At 41.7% G+C, this 16,784-nt stretch overlaps 2 protein-coding genes and 1 long non-coding RNA gene across 3 annotated transcripts in view; 1 reads left to right on the top strand and 2 right to left on the bottom strand.

The window, feature by feature from the left end:
- The first annotated feature begins 3,760 nt into the window (after positions 1–3,760).
- On the top strand, positions 3,761–4,790 carry LOC129453564 (uncharacterized). The gene is made up of 2 exons (XR_012366053.1): positions 3,761–4,039; positions 4,224–4,790. It is a non-coding gene; the product is annotated as an uncharacterized lncRNA (long non-coding RNA).
- Positions 4,791–5,933: 1,143 nt separating this feature from the next.
- Positions 5,934–13,477, bottom strand: LOC141359399 (uncharacterized). Its single transcript, XM_073861790.1, has 2 exons — positions 13,186–13,477; positions 5,934–6,253 (listed from the first exon to the last, which is right to left on the bottom strand). Exons 1-2 carry the CDS (start codon positions 13,475–13,477, stop codon positions 5,934–5,936), a joined length of 612 nt encoding a protein of 203 aa, XP_073717891.1.
- A 73-nt stretch (positions 13,478–13,550) lies between these two features.
- LOC129452878 (uncharacterized) overlaps positions 13,551–16,784 on the bottom strand; it is a 31,895-nt gene continuing 28,661 nt past the window's right edge. The window contains exon 5 of the mRNA XM_073861791.1: positions 13,551–13,747. Coding sequence (XP_073717892.1) covers positions 13,551–13,747 — 197 coding nt within the window. The remainder of the gene's footprint in view (positions 13,748–16,784) is intronic.

Genomic DNA, 16,784 nt, shown 5'->3' on the forward strand with positions numbered 1-16,784 from the left:
CCGATTCAGGTTGATTATGACGTCAGTGTTACACGACGGATTGTCATCATTTCGCACGTGGGGCCTCATTTATAAAGCATGCCTACGCACAGATTTGATCGTAAAGTGTGCGTACGCAAAAATCCATGGCAAAGTCCATATTTATAAAAATTGTCTTTGACGTGAAAATGTGCTTAGCGCCAAGTCAGGGTCTGAGCAGACGTACGCACTTTTGCTTATTCGATTGCTGCAGGTTTTTGGATAATAAGCCATTTTTGCTGTTTGAAATTGGGTTTAAACATTGACAAGAGCTCTTTTATATGTCTGACATTAATTACGCATTGTTTAAAGGCGGAGATCTGAAACTGCTCGGCTGCGCGCACAAGTTCAAGTTAATTTGCGATTTATAGTTTTGAAAGGGGTACGCGCGTCTACTGCGCCTACGTTCGGTTTATGAATCACACGTACGCATTTTTGTTAAATGATCATAAAATCAAATGTAGGATGGTTTTTACGCAGCATTTTATAAATGAGGCCCCTGAAGTAAGGAGGCGTTACATGCGGCTGCACCTGGCAACGCCAGGGCAAAATAAAGAGCATTAAAGGTACAATAAGTAGGATTTCCCCCATCTAGTGGTGAAATTGTATTTTGCATTCAAACGTATAGTGCTCTCTAGCGCCTCGCTTTTCCAAATGCGTGTTGCAACTACAGTAGCCGTTATGTACCTACTGATCTCAGTGTCTGTTTCAGCTGGTTCACGTGTCCTCAATGAAAACGGATTTGGTAGGCTAGTGCTTTTTGTCCCTCTCTGCTATTATAGTTTATCAATACGGCGAAATGACATGGAAGTCTCCTTGGACTTACCCGTTCAATGTAAGTAAAGAGGAGAAATTCTAAGCTTACAAAGAAAAGTCAGATCACTGGCATAGGTCATTTGACACCAATAATAAAGACATTGATTTTGATTAATAAAACACTACCCAGCTAGAAATAAAAAGTTCTAAGAACGTTCCCTGAACGTTCCCAAATGTTCCCAAAAACATTCTGCCAACGTTAAAAGTGTCCAGTTTCTTTTTAAGTTCTAGGAACGCTTCTGTTGTCTGAACGTTAGAGTAATGTTACATTTTACCATTTTTAAACGTTATGACAATGTCATGTTTTAATGTTCACACAATGTTTAAAACAACAACTGTTTATTATATTGACTTGTTTAATTGTTATGTAAATGATAGAGAAACTTTGCATTTTATTGTTTTGTAAAGCATTGTTTCTGAATGTTCAGTAGATGTGTTGCTGTGGAGGGCACGGTTCGCTTATTGGGTTTGGATGTTGATGTTTTGTTTCATTTTGGGTCACCCTTGTTGTGATTGGTGTTTGTTTTGGTTGGGCTCTTGGCCCCTGACTCGTTGCTTTCTGGTTTTTCCTGGTTGTGTTGACTTTGTGTTGATGCACCACATGTGTTATGAAAAGTTAATAGTGTAATTCTGTGGTTGTTGGTAAATAATGGTAAAGATCATCACCTAATTCATTTACTAATCAAAAGTTTATTTTCTGCCAATAATGTGTATTGGATCCAGCTCTTTCACAGCAGTTAAGTCATTAAGGAATTTTAGAAACTTTGGACAAAAAATATTCGCTGTATAATTGGGATGCACAAACATCAAGAATCAGACTATGAATCTCAACCATGGTGACAAATAAAATTGTTAAAAAAATCCTTATTTATCCATGCTGCAGTGCATGCTGGGAGTCCTGAATGAGATTTCTAATTTGTTAATACCCAGCATGCATTGCAGCATATAGTTTTTCATTTAATTGTCACCATGATTGAGATTCATACTCTGATTCTTGATGTTTGTGCATCCCAGTTATACAGCGGATATTTTTGTCTAAAGTTTCTAAAACTCCTTAATGACAAACTGCTGTGAAAGCACTGGATCTCATTTACATTTTTGACAAAATAAACTTTTGGTTAATGAATTAGGTGATGATCTTTACCATTATGTACCAAGCACCACAGAACTACACTATTAACTTTTCATAACAAATGTGGTGCGTTAACACCATGGGCGAGGCTAGCCCCTTTTTAGGGGTGCTTCAGCACCCCTAAAAAGGAGCTCAGCACCCCTAAAACTTTGAGCAAGAAATGTATTTATTCTAAAATGTTCGTTCGTCTTTGACAAGGTTAAATAATGTCCAAAACATACCCCTTAGTTTGTGGTTTAAAATGTATATGTTAATGTAGAAAATGAAAACCTCCCCGCTTAGCAGCAAATGGTGTCACCCTCTTCTACTTCTCTGTACCTGCATCGCTTAGCCCGTCCGTCATTCAGCGCTAAACACACGCAGAGTGAGAATCAGCTTGTGATGCAACTTTTTTGTTCAAATCTTACAAAATGTTTGCGTTATGTTTATAATGAGCGAGTACATCACGAATCAATCTTTCAAGCCGTGTTTTTGTCTTATACTGAATCACCATGGTACACGTATAATAAGTGTTTATTTTCGGATTATTTTAGTCCGGCGGGTACCCGCGCGCTGCGGAGTAGCACAGTACCTGTGTGACTTGTCCATAGACTAAACGGAGAGAAGTAGCGCCGGTTACAATGTTCTTCCGCAAGACGCATGCAGTTTTGTGCGTCTCAGTGTAGTTGCATACGTGTGTCTCTGTTGTTAAAGGGGTCATATGATGAAAATGTTAGCATTGCCATTTTGTTGGTTTGAGCAAAAATGGGTCGATTTGGGTGCGTTTTTTAAAATGCAAACGAGCGGATGAAGTGCAAACACTGATCACAATGATGGTGGTTTGTTGTAATTCAACTCAATTGTGCTGTCAAGTCCTTCTTTTCTCTCTCTTTCTCTCTGCACTAAACGGCAGTGCAGTGGTTGGAGAGTTCAGATTAAGGAGGCGGTATTATTCTAATAAGATATCCTTATGACATCATAATGAAAGCCAAATTTCAATGACCTGTTTTTGCTCACACCTACGGGGTGGCAATGCTGGCATTTTCATCATGTGACCCCTTTAAAGTTTATTGTATGATTTATCGTTAATTTGAGACTTATTTTAACAATCGGGAGTCATGTAAACATGACGTCACGTGCGTCTTTTCTGGTCAGTCGTCATGAAAACATGGCGTTTGGAACAGAGTGAAAACAAACTACATATCACTGTGTATACAGGTAAGTTATATGTGAAATCACTAACTGTCTGACTATCAAACTGGACAATACATTTTTTTTTTAGTTTGTCACATGTAGATTAATATGAAGGGGACACCGTTGTTAACCCTTAGTGCAGGAGTCACAAGTGTTTTCTTTTAGACATATAGTAAAGATAATGGTTCAATTAAAGGACTGTTAAAAGAAAAGCTGCAAATTAACAAACTATTAATAAACCTACCATATATTGTAGGCATAAAAGTTATAAATTAGGAGATTTGTCATTTTGACAAAAGCTTAAAACGATACACTGTATATTCACATAAAACCATACCCACACTGCTGCTGTAGCCCACCTTTTGTCCAGAGACTTTAATATGGCATTAATTTCAAAAAGTGCTAGCTCGCCATTAATTAGAAATAAAAAGGTTGGCAAAAAATGCATCTCAAAACTCATCAGATTGATGCTTTAAAATGTGTAATTTTAAAAAATTGTAAGGGAGAGCATGCTCCCAGACCCTAGAGGGGTAATATTCTTCTCATCTTTTTCACCCCTGACCCGTTTTCATGCCTGAAAGGTCTAAAAAAAAATCTGGATTTTGGAGTTAGTTGAACCAATTGTAGTGAAGTGGCGTATAGCCCAGGTGCTCATTGGTTGGTTTCTTTTAAACGTGTGAACCAATCAGGGCATGTTTCCCAAGGTGTAGGAGTTGTTGATTTCTCATTGGTTGGTTTCATGTTAATCTGAACCAATCAGAGCCTGTTTTACAAGGCATAAAAGGCCTAGTACTGTAGCGCTTGAAGCGTCATTTATCACCCTCTCCATTAAGCGCTCTTTTCAAATGAGCGGCTTATCTGATGGCTTTTGATGGTAGTGCGTTGCTACGTTTGTGGCAGGTGGGTTTTGTTTACTGTGATGTCTGAAACTTTTGATTTTACTAGAGACTGATTGTTTGTATACGTTTAGTGTCGTGTGTGGTTGTAACCATTCTTCAAGACTTCGTTATCTTTCCTGGTATGTATGGTTTTTACTTGTTAAATGTAGGTTTTTTTTTGTACTAAATTATGTCTTGTTTGGCAGATATCAAAACATGGCCGTGTCTAAGGGTCTTGGTAATCCCATGTTACGTGGAATGTAAACCCATTTGGATGTGACTACATTGCTGCTTTGCCTGAGTTTGTTTTATTCCATTTGTGTATTTGTGTCCGTAAAGTGGCGACAGTATTGACTCTTTGTCGGACTGCATTCATTTGGTGGTTTGGGCTGGGAAGTACCTACAACAACTACATTGTCATCTGAGTTCAGCCCTGCCTGTGACGTATACCCAAATGCAGGAATTGTGGTCGCCTGTATGATGGATCACCAATGTTATTTTCTTTTGTTATTTTTGTATGTGGTCTTATGTTTAATTGTGTATTGAAGTTGTTCACATCTACAAAGTGGAGATTGCCTGAGTTTGTTTACACAATTTGCTGTGTGGAAATTTTGTGGTGTTTTCACGAGTGTATTATATATTAAGTGTGTGGTGACTCTCCAACCCCTGCAGGCGATCTCCCCTTGTAGATGTGATTTTGTTTTTGTTGTGTAAACTTCAACAATATCATATTTTTCTACCTGTTGTCTATGAAAATAAATTATATTTTGGTACATTATTGTTTGTCTTTCTCACCCCATCTTTGACCATTGGACCTGTGTGTCTTTAAGATTTCCCGGGTATCCCGGGTGGCGTAGTTGGGACATTAGTATTTCAAAATTCGTAGATCACTGCTCGTACTTCATTATGCCACACAATGTTAAAATTATAGTTATTTTACAATAGATATATTATTGGTTTCTGTAGGAAAAAAGAGTGGGTGGTGGCAGTGGAGCTCATTGGGTGCTCAGCACCCCTAAAGCTCTAACCCTAGAATCGCCTCTGGTTAACACAACCAGGGAAAAAACTAGCAAGCAATGAGTCAAGTGTCAAGAGTCCAACTAAAACAAACACTAATCACAATAAGGGTGACTTAAAATGAAACAAAACATCAACATCTAAACCTAATAAGTGAATTGTGTTTTTTACAGCAATATATTTACTGAACATTCAGAAATAATTTTTTCTAAAATAATAAAATGCAATGTTTCTCTATCATTTACATAATAGTAAAACAAGTCAAAATAATAAACAGTTGTTATTTTAAACATTGTTTGAACATTAAAACTTGACATTGTCATAACGTTTAAACATGGTCAAACATTACTCTAACATTCAGACAACAGAAACGTTCTGAGAACTTAAAAAAAACTGGACACTTAACGTTGGCAGAATGTTTTTGGGAACATTGGGAACGTTCTTAGACCTTTTAATTTCTAGCTGGGTACTTACATTCCCTTTAAAGCAAAGTATAAGTAAATTAACAACCACAGTATTCAAGACAGAATGACTTGCCCATTGTATGAGCAACTCGAGCGAATTTTGGGAGATAAACCTCGCTGTCGGTCACCCCCCGCAGTTCTCAACAGTCTTTCAAAGGAAGACGTGATGACGGAGAAAGACAATTTGGATGATTATGATGCCGAAGGTAATCATTAACAATGGGCTTTACTTTCAATATGTGATGATGATATTAGTGTTAGATAGCTAACAGTAAGCTAGAATTCTGTCTGGGCAGGAGTTTAATGTAAACATAGACATCGGATATGAGGCGTGTCTAAAGTAGCCTATGTGTAAACAGGCAGGACAAAAATCCGATATGGTCAAAAGATTGGATCTGTGCATTAGGACTTGAAGTGTAAACGCACCTTACTGTATTACTCACCTGTGACAATCACACGCAGTCTCCTGAAAGAGACATTTCCACTGAGGATGGTCTTTAGTGTATAAACACCAGCATGTCTTTTTCTAATGTTTTTGATGGTGAGATCTCCAGTCTGATGATCCAGCTCCAGTGTATTGTTGAATACATCATTACCACCATCACATGTACAGAAGATATCAAATGCGCTGTCAATTTGAGCTATTATAGAGTCTTTATCTCCAAACATCCACTCTATCTTCTCATCTCTCTGTATTTCAGTAACACGAGTCTCTAAAGTGACAGACTCTCCTGCATTCACTGTTATTTCTTTACCTGTAACAGCACCACATTAAAACAGAAAAAGTGTTTTGAATAATTCACCACAATTCCATAAGCAGGGATTTCTTAATCTGATGCTAACCTTCCAAAAATGACAAATGTTTCTTTACATGTAGATTAAAGCAGGGTTAAATTCCTCACTGTAATTTGTCATAAAGAACGTATATATCTAAATAGTGCAGAAAACGTCTCGGTTAAGTATGTAACCCTCGTTCCCTGAAGGAAGGGAACGGAGACGTCACGTCGTGACCGACGAATTGGGAACTCACTTAGAGAGACCAATCTGCTTCGTACTCTACTAAAACGCCAATGAACTTGGCATTGAGATATTTGCATAATGCTGGCGCCGCCCCGCCATGTGCGCATACAAGCCGCAGGTGCAAATGTGGAAATTAGCTTTGTTTCGCTGAGAAAGCCGGAAAGTGTGACCGGCCGATAAACAGCAGGGAGCAGCCCTGTGGCGACGGGACGTGACGTCTCCGTTCCCTTCCTTCAGGGAAGAGGGTTACATACGTAACCGAGACGTTCCCTTTCAGTCGGTCACTACGACGTCACGTCGTGACCGACGAATTGGGAATCCCTACCAAAACGCCACTGAGGGCTGACCTCTTCCAGTGTCTGCGTAAAGCCCTCCGGTTCCACTTAAGGATAAGGAGAATTAGGTTTTAAGGCAGAAGGCCGGGCACTAGATGTTCCTTTAACCCCACAGTAGTGCCAGCGACTGGGAAGCGCCCTATCTGAGCGGTATAGGGACGCTGCGGAAGCCACCGCCCCGTTAAGGGCTATTGGTGGCCGAAAGTCAACCGTAGTTGAGGTATAAATGACAGCCGTGGCTGTGTAAGCAAAGCAGTGCTCTGCTGAGGGAAACGTGGGCTAGTAGGATTAACCCCACGGAAAAATACTCACAAAGGAACCTGGTGGGACGCAATGTGGATGCCCGAGCCAAACACAGGTTCGCGAGGATGCAGCTAGTGAGAGGCTGGCAGCGGATGCTCCGCAACATCAGGCTGCCAAGGCAGCGGAGGAAGACAAAACAAATTATTACATTTTGCCTCGAGGGCCTTCCATACTGAGCTCAGTTTGGAGCAGCAGTCGGAGGCTGCAAGGAAAGTACACGAGAGGAGACAGGCTCGACACGAACACTGTAAAATCTAATGAACGTATAGGTGTCGCCCAACCAGCAGCTCTGCAGATGTCTGTTAGCGAGGAACCACGAGCGAGTGCCCAAAATGAGGCAACACTTCTAGTAGAGTGAGCTCTCAAATTAGCAAGGGCGATCCCTGCAAGTAAGCCTACAATGGCCCTTTATGGGCCCACTTAGGGCTAGTCTAAGGGCCCCGCGCAGGTTTGCTCATTGGCAAAACGTTGGCCCTTTAGCGCTGGCCCTGCGCAGGCAGCCCCCACCCAGCCCCCAGAAAGCCCCCACACAGAAAAATCCCCAGAGTTAAATAAACACCGCTGGATGCATACACTGTCCCATCCCACAGAGTGTCAAAAAGCAACAATGAAGCAGAACCAAAAGCCCTGTTATCCTTTTTCTCAACATCTCTGTCCGAAATATAAAACTGCACCCCACATCTTACCTGTAGAGTCACTCTCCTAACCTATGTCAAGATGTTGGCTGTTTCATTTAAAGTCACCATCACTGTGATCAGTGGTTGCTTCAATTGGACTTTGACTCTTGACCGTTGGCTTGTTAGTGTTTTCTAACTGCTATATCTAAGTGTGTTTAAAACACATGTTATAGCAAAGAAAAGGCAATTGTAGTTGAATATTGATGGTTGATACATAAACATTGTCAAACATAATCATTTAATGAACAGATTTATTGATATAGTTTTCCCCCCTCATCAGAAGCATCCTTTTCTGTTAATAATGAAAGACTACAGTGTAAGGTCCAGAACTCTCATAGCAGTTTATCATTCTGAAGGATTTTGATAGTTTGCACATAAACATTAACCACTGCACAACGTAGATGCACAGACATCAAGAATCAGAGTATAAATCTCAACAATGGTGACAAAGAAAATGGTAAAAAAAGGTCATTATTTATTCATGCCGCAGTGCATTCTGGGAGTTCTGGATGAGATTTGTAATTTGTTGATACCCAGCATGCATTGCAGCATGAAGCTTTTCGTTTTATTGTCACCATCATTGTGATTCACACTCCGATTCTTGATATCTGCGCGTCCACATTGTGGAGCAGCCAATTTTAAGTGTCAGTGTTTCAAAATTCTTCAGAAAGACAAACTGCCAAGAGAGAGCTCAATCTCACACTATAGTATCACATTGTCAGAGAAAGATCCTTCTGTTAAGCGTGCAAACAATAAATTAATACATAAGTTTTTATATGATGATGTTCAGACTTTATTTACTGAACTGACCACCACCAAAGGATCGCATGCTGCTATAACAAACATGTTTTAAACACACAAAGTTATAGCAATCAAAAGACTGAACAAGGCAAGAGTCAAGAGTCAAGTTTAACTAAATCAAACACTGATCACAATAAGGGTGACTTTAAATGAAACAAAATCTAAACCTAAAGTAAGAAAATGACTCTACAAATAAGATGCAAAATGCAATTCTAGATCCCAGACAGAGGTGGTGAGAAAGGGGACAACAGCGGTTTCAATTCTGCTTCATCGTTACTTCTCAACACTCTGCAAGATGGGACAATACACACATCCAGCAGTGTTCACCCAACTCTGGGGACTTCTCTACGCGAGGGCTTCCTGGGGGCTAAGTGAGGGCTGCCCATGCAGGGCCAGCACTAAGGGGCCAACGTTTCGCCAGTGAGCAAACCTGTGCGGGGCCCTTAGGCTATGCCCATACAGGCCCATCGTAAGCTTACTTGCAGGGATAGTATCAACTATCCAATGAGACATCCTCTGCTTAGTGACAGCTTTCCCCCTCTGCTGACCACCGTAACAAACAAAGAGCTGATCTGAAGTCCTGAGGCTTTGTGTGCGAACCACGTAGATGCGTAACGCTGGTACGGGGCATAATAAAGCCATGGTTGGGTCTGCCTCCTCCGGGGCAGCGCTTACAAGCTCACCACCTTATCTCTGAAGGGAGTGGTGGGAACTTTGGGCACGTAGCCTGGTCTGGGTCTCAGTGAGACAGCAGGACCAAACTGAAGGCACGAATCGTCAACAGAGAATGCATATAAATCCCTTACTCTCTTCATGGAGGCCAATGCTAGCAGGGTCAGAGTTTTCATTGACAAAAACTTCAGACTCGCAGACTGCAAAGGCTCGAACGCGGAACCTGTAGTAGGGCTTCAGCACTATGTTAAGCATTCTCTGGGGTCCTCGCGTTGCGAAGAGCACCAGGTGACGAAAAGGGTTTTATTTAAGCACGTAAGCCCGTCTTGTGGACGGTGCTCGTACCGCGTCGATGGTGTTAGATACCGCTTGCGATAAATCCCCTAAACCTTGCGCGCACTCAACGACCATACATGGAAATCCCACAGGTCGGGGCGCGGGTGCCATAATGTGCCCCTTCCTTGAGAAAGAAAGTCCTTCCTCCGAGGAATTCGCCAGGGAGGGGCTGTCGCGAGGAGCATTAACTCTGAAAACCAATTCCTGGTCGTCCAGTACGGGGCGACTAATAAAAGGCTCTCCTCATCCTGCCTGACTTTGCACAGTGTCTGTGCGATTAAGCTCACTGGAGTGAATGCGTATTTGCGCGTCCCCCGCGGCCAGCTGTGTGCCAACGCATCCACGCCGAGGCTGCCCTCGGTTAGTGAATAAAACAGGCGACAGTGGGTATCGTCCGGTGACGCAAATAGATATATCTGCGCCCGACCGAACTTCTTCCAAATTAGCTGAACCGTCTGGGGGTGGAGTCGCCATTCGCCGGTGCGCGCAGCTCGGGAAAGCGCGTCTGCCGCTGTATTGAGCGTACCCGGGATGTAAATGGCACGAAGGGACCTCAGATGCTTCTGACTCCAAAGGAGGAGATGACGAGCGAGATGCGACAGGTGACGAGAGCGCAAAAACCGCCTTAACGGTAAATAACGCAACAGTCGCAATGTTGTCGGTGTCGGCTAATACATCCTTCCCTTGCATCTCCATAGCGGAGCGTACAAGTCCCAGATATACAGCGCACCGCTCGCGGCAGATGGGGTACTATGCACACCCCTGATACTGCAAGCCCGTCATACGTGGCTGCTCATCCCGTGCTGGGGGCATCGTATGTGCTACAGAATGCCAGGAGACCCGACTCAGGGGCATATCTTGCTATCAGAAATGCTGGGTCTGCCACGGGGTAAAATTGAAATGACACGCAGGTGTAATGGTTACACAGTGTATGCCATTGCGCCACGCTCTCCTCGAGACTCGATCGTAAAACCAATGCTGAAGCGGTCTCATATGAAGCAGCTCGAGCAGTGTCACAGCCACAGCATGCTGTTATATGTCCAGGAGCTTCTGAAATTGTTTCAGAGGGACTGCGTACTTCCCTCGAATTAAACCGAGGCAAGTCAGAACTGACTGGTTGCGCGCTCTTGTAAAACACGCCAATAAATCGATTGAGTCTATTTCCATACTGAGAAAAGGATCCTCTGCACGGGGCAAAGTTGCTCTTTTCCCAGCTGACCTGATGACTTAAACGAGCGAGATGCTGAAGCATTAAATCTCTGTGTTCGCGCACGTCTGCCAAGAACGAGCCATTATAGTTGACGTAAATATAAGCAGAATGCGAACAACGCTCTCTCTCTCTGAGATTTTAATGCCGTGACTAGCACTTTCATGGAGACACGGGGAGAGAGAGACAGCTCGAATGGTGTACTTAGTATTAATATGCCCACCCCACGAACGCAGAGCGAAAAACAGTCTAAGGCGAGGGGAGATGGACACATAAAGTACACGTCTACAGGTCTAAGGCTGCAAACTGATTTGAATATTGAAATACGAGCCTCGGCGTATCATCCTAAAGGATCACATTTGTAGAGCCGGTGCGTAAATAAATCGGTCGTAACCCACCGCGTATTTTGGGTAATATGAGATAAAGGCTGGAAAAACCTTATCATCATTCTCGGTAAGAGGGACCGGCTCGAAATGTCCTTCCCTAGCAGGACATCGACTTTTGCACGCAGTACATGTGCATCGGACGCTTTCACTATAGTGAAATGAATGCCCGAGAATTTGGGGGAGTGCCGGTAATTGTATTTCGTAACCGAGGTGGTTAGTGCGTAAAACCCAACGAGATGGGCTGGGAACTAAAGCATCCAGGGACCGTACGAGGAGAATTAACGACACTACCGAAGTACCCGCGGTGGGCCAGCGAAGCGAGACAGGTAGGACTGCCGGTGCGTCTGCTGTGACAGCATAAACATCTACAGTATGTGTGTGTGTGACACTGACCTGAGCCCGCTGAGGGTGACAGTCGTCTGGGCTCCTGCGCGGAGAGCGCAGACTCCGGAAAAACACCCGCTGGCGATAGAGGAGAGGTAGGGTGAGCTGGTGTGCCCACTCACAGCTCTCTCGATCCTCCAGAGACCTGGAGAGAGAAGAGGAATGCACTCTTATGTGTGGTTAAGTGGGTACCGGCTGGACAGCCGGTGGAACAGATGCAAACCAAGGTTTTACCACCCGACCCTCTACCGGGGGAAGGAGCGAATCACCGTCTCCTGAAGAGTGATCTTCTGCCACTCCGGTTCGCCCGTCTCTGGCCACAAACTCCAGATTTTCACGGGGAGTGGCTAAGCGGGCGGGGCGAGCTGCTGACGACCGGTTCCCATGTGCTGCCGAGATGGGGTCCGAGAAAGGAGGGAACAGAGGTGGCCGCCGCAGGACGCCAACGGCGAGAGGCAGACTGAGGAGCCGGCGTGGTGGACCAAGGGCAGCTCTCTTTCGCCGGGGCATGACCTAGGAGATCGCCTCAGTCTGCGCAGCGGAGCTGTACGACTCCACGGGCTCGCCAAAGAGGCCGGTCTGTGAGACAGGAGCATTCAAGAAGTTGTTCTCGTCTGCGTCCGTCATGTACGCCAGACATAGCCAAAGGTGGCGATCTTGAACACTGTGGTGGACATCGCACGACTGAAGGTCGCGGCTTCCCTCGTAAATCTTTGCTTGGTGAACCTGCAGTAATCGTTATTGCGTACAGGACTGAAGCCGCGTCTCCGCATGCCTGATGGGCAGCGCCCGTAACCGGACGACTGTCTATACAAACACGGGAGGGAAGGGTTGGGTGGTCCCTCCAGGAACGCAGCTGCATCGCAACCCCCCGCTCTACTAAAGGGATCCCCGTCCTTAGCGGCTCCGTTGGTGAGGGAGGTGAGGGGTGAAAGCTGAACGGCCGAGACGGCCACAAATCACGTCAGCTCTTCGTGCCGTCGGGAAAGGCAGGAGGTGAGGACCGTAGAGGCCCGGGCAGCTCCGAAATACCAATCATATGGGCGGGACGGTTCGGGCGGAGAGGGATTAACCTCTCCAACTCTACCGTTTCCGCCGCTCGAGCGGGCACGGCCGCCATCTCCGGGACGACTCCGCCTCAGAGGGAAAAGATGGGCACCCCTCTGATGCTGCAGAAGTGACGGGACCAGAAGGAGGTCCAATGGATTCGGTAGAAATCGCAGAACACGACTCTGCAGTCTCCACCGGAGCCTCAACCAGCTGAGGATGAGAAGGCCGGTAGGTGAAGGATGCATCCTCCGTCCTACTCAGCGTAGTGATGCGAAGAGCGTCCTGCGAGCGCTTGACAGCCGCACCATGGCGGCGTTCAGCACTGCAAAGGCGCGGACGTTGTTCCCATAGAAACGACAGTCATCTCCGCAATCCAAGAGAGTTGGATTGCCAAGTTCATTGGCGTTTTAGTAGAGTACGAAGCAGATTGGTCTCTCTAAGCGAGTTCCCAATTCGTCGGTCACGACGTGACGTCGTAGTGACCGACTGAAAGGGAACTGAGATACTATTACTCACCAATGACAATCACATAAAATTTCTTGGAAGACAGGTTTCCATTTTTTATGGTCTTTAGCCGATAAAATCCAGATTGTTCATTTGTGATGTCTTTGATGGAGAGATCTCCAGTCTTTTGGTTCAGTGTCAGTCTGTCTCTGAATCTTTCATCAAAATAATTGATTCTTGCTTTTGTACTTTTAGCAATGGTGACCTCTTGAGGTCCAAACCTCCACTCGATCTCATCATCACTCTGTATGTCAGTAAGATCAGTGTGTAGAGTAACAGAACCTCCCTTCAACACTGACTCCATCTTATCTGTCACAGCAACAAACATGTGATTATAAACACAAAATTGAAACCTGGATATGTACATTTTAAATATGTTACACCATCAATTCTACTTGATCAAAATAAAGCTTATTATTTTCCTCTTGTTGAATCAGCTGATGTTGATTCTTATCCCAACATTTGTCTTTCCAGTGAAACCTCAAGCGATAGTAAATTACAACAACAGTTACAGCAGCAATAAAGAGGAAAGTGAAACATATTCCGGCTACAGCACCTAAAGACAGACCCAATGCTGTAATGATAGAAATAAAATATTAATGTAAATTAATATAGTAAATAGACCAACACATACGAATAAAACATGGTAAAAACAATGTATTCTATTGAAAGAGCAACATAAACAGCATGAATCACATCTAATGCAGGTATTTGTTTTGAGATGGAAATTATTTTTCTGCACTAAACAAATGCTGGGATGTTTTGACATATAGAGTAAAAATGGATAAACAAACTAGATTAAATAAAGCTAAAAAAGTCCAAATTTGTTGAAGCGACTCAACATTTCTTTAGGTTATAAGCAATCATTTGGTTTCAGAAGCTAATATGCAAGAATCATAAATTTGTTTACATTAAATTAATTATCATTAATGATATAAAAATAATAAACTTTACCTCTTTAAATCAATAGTGAAAATAAAGGCGAGAAAGCAACCAATGACAATTACGTTTTGTTTTTTACTAAAAATGCATAAAATATTCATATTTTTCTTACAAATAAAGCCCACTGTAAAAAATCTGTGAGTTTTGATGGACAGTGATTTTAAACCAGATAAACAGATTAATCAGGTAATTAAATGTAGTTTTATCAGTTGAAGCAACTTTCTAAAGTCAGGTCTTTTTGTCTTTTACTAACCTCGAGAGGTTATTCATGCATTTATATCATCCTGTCTTGTCTACTGTAGTGGCCTTTATGTTGGCATGAATAATATATTATAACACATTTGTTCAGCATGGCATATAACTCAGTGTGAAAGCTTTTCTAAGATTTTTACTTTCACTTTTTACCTTTACTATTCATGTTGTGTTTTTATTGCTTCATATTTTATTTTAGTTCCTAAATGTTTTGTGATGTTTATTCTGCATGTTCAGCACTTTGGTGAATACTTGGTGAAAACGTGCTCTATAAATAAAATTGTTTTGTTTCAGAAAAATACGAGAAGTGAAGTTAATAAAGGACTTGCATCTACAATCAAACACTGCGAGAACAGCATGGAGTGGAGGATGCATTTATAAAACCAAAACACATGAGCACACAGGAGCCAACATTTTTCTTTCATTTTTTAAATAATAAGATAAAATACAAAGACAAACAAGAGTTAAGCTACACTGTAAAAAAAAATTTGCCTCCCTAACTCAAAATTTTCTAGTGACTGGTAACATTGACATTTTTCACTTGGGCCAATAGATTTTCTGTGAATGGAATTTTATCAATTGTGGCAACAATCTTTAAACATTAGCTCAATGGAAAATAACAGGTTGAACCAATTGAAAATAAGAAACCATGTTTTTGGCCCAATTAACTTTTTAAACTTGTGGTAGCATTCTTTTTTTAATTCACCCAATCTGAAAATGTATATTGGTAAAATTATATTGATAAGGAACCATGCTGAATTGTTTATTTCCCATTGTCCTAATAGAAAAAAAACACAAACTATTTTGTAACATTTTATTTATTTTTTATTTATTTGTAATACCTTAAAATTGTAAACATACAGAAATGGTCTGCATACAATTGCACAGTAGACATTAGAAAATAATTATTTTTAATAAAAAGTTTAGAAAAGATATTACAAATATCTCCAAAACACCAATATAAAAGTGGGGAGGGTTCCTCACCCAATGTTAATCACAATTTCACTTGAATTTAACATTCTCACACGAAGTAAGAGCTTATGAAACTACTTTAAACACTTTAAACATTTAAACAATGCCTCATAACAGTTTAACATTAAACACCTAAAACATTCTAAAAATTAAAGGCATAGTCTCACAAATGTTCCAGCACAACCTGCTCACTGGAAATGAATCTTGACATGGATCAGAAACTGCTCAGAGTTTCACGAATTCCCATTTTCATGTCAAGTTTGTAAATCTCCAAAGCCTCAGTATTCTGTAAAAAGTAAAAAAGTATCACTGAGCGTTCATGTACCAAATGAAGCCAATGTAACAAATAAAACCAGATCAATATAGAATATCCTTAAGTTTACACTTCTGAACATAGAAAAACGGCTGCTATTAGCTATATTGCTGTTCAACATTATGAAAATAAAACTGTTTTAATATAGAAGTAAAGTTATTTTGGAATTGGACATTTTTCATTCCTATAGTTTCACTAAAATATCCTTTAGTGAGACTTTGGTAAATGTGTGGTTATTTGGTTATCCAACACAAATAATAGTAAAACTATGGTTCATTTTCTGAGGGATTAATTGTTAAAGCAAACCTATACTAATGTTAAGCTACTTCGTGTTGGTTTTATATTCGATTACTTACAGTACAGTTAATGCGCTGATTATTTAAACATCTCGTTTGTTTTTGGCGGTGTTCGTGCACTTATTTGAGACTCGCGCTGTTGAGTATAACCGGTAGCTTTACAACACCAGGAGAGAGAGAGAGAGAGAGAGAGAGAGAGAGAGAGAGAGAGAGAGAGAGAGAGAGATTTTTTTTGATTTTTCAAAACCCTATTTTATTACAATTTATTACAAAAAAATTAACATTCCAACCACAAACACAAAACAATCAACCCCACTAAAATTAAAAACACTTGGAAACTTTCTATAAATAGAAATACAACTCTTCATCAACAATGTCACATAGGCTCTTATTTAGACACCAAATTGCCTCAAAAGATAGAAGATCATGCATTAATCTGTAGTAATGATAATCAATCAAAATCCTCGATTTCACTAACTTTACGAAAATCACTTCCAAACTGTTACAGACATTTTTCTCAACTTTATCCTTTCTCGTGGTATAAATTGCCATCTTTGCTTGACCTATCAGAAAATTCAGCAATTGAGCCTTGTGACAATGTTTTTGCACATATTTAACCCCACAAATAAACACTTTCATTGAAAAAACTGTATCAAAGGAGGCAAAAAAACTCATCAACATATCAAAACAAGGCTTTAACCTCTCACATTGCATAAAAGCATGAAAAATAGTCTCTTTTTTCAAACAAAAAGGACATCCTTCACCAACATCAGAGTTAATCAACGAGACAAAAGCATTCACTGCAATGGCACCATGTAACACTCTCCACTGTAAAT

This window comes from Misgurnus anguillicaudatus, chromosome 23 (genome assembly GCF_027580225.2).
Source record: "Misgurnus anguillicaudatus chromosome 23, ASM2758022v2, whole genome shotgun sequence".
Classification (NCBI taxonomy): Eukaryota; Metazoa; Chordata; class Actinopteri; order Cypriniformes; family Cobitidae; genus Misgurnus; species Misgurnus anguillicaudatus.

Coding starts and splice junctions, on each gene's coding strand:
- LOC141359399 (XM_073861790.1), bottom strand. CDS start 13,477: ATGGAGTCAGTGTTGAAGGGAGGTTCTGTTACTCTACACACTGATCTT. Junction 6,254..13,185: donor ATTTTATGTGATTGTCATTG/GTGAGTAATAGT, acceptor GTGCTGTTACAG/GTAAAGAAATAACAGTGAAT.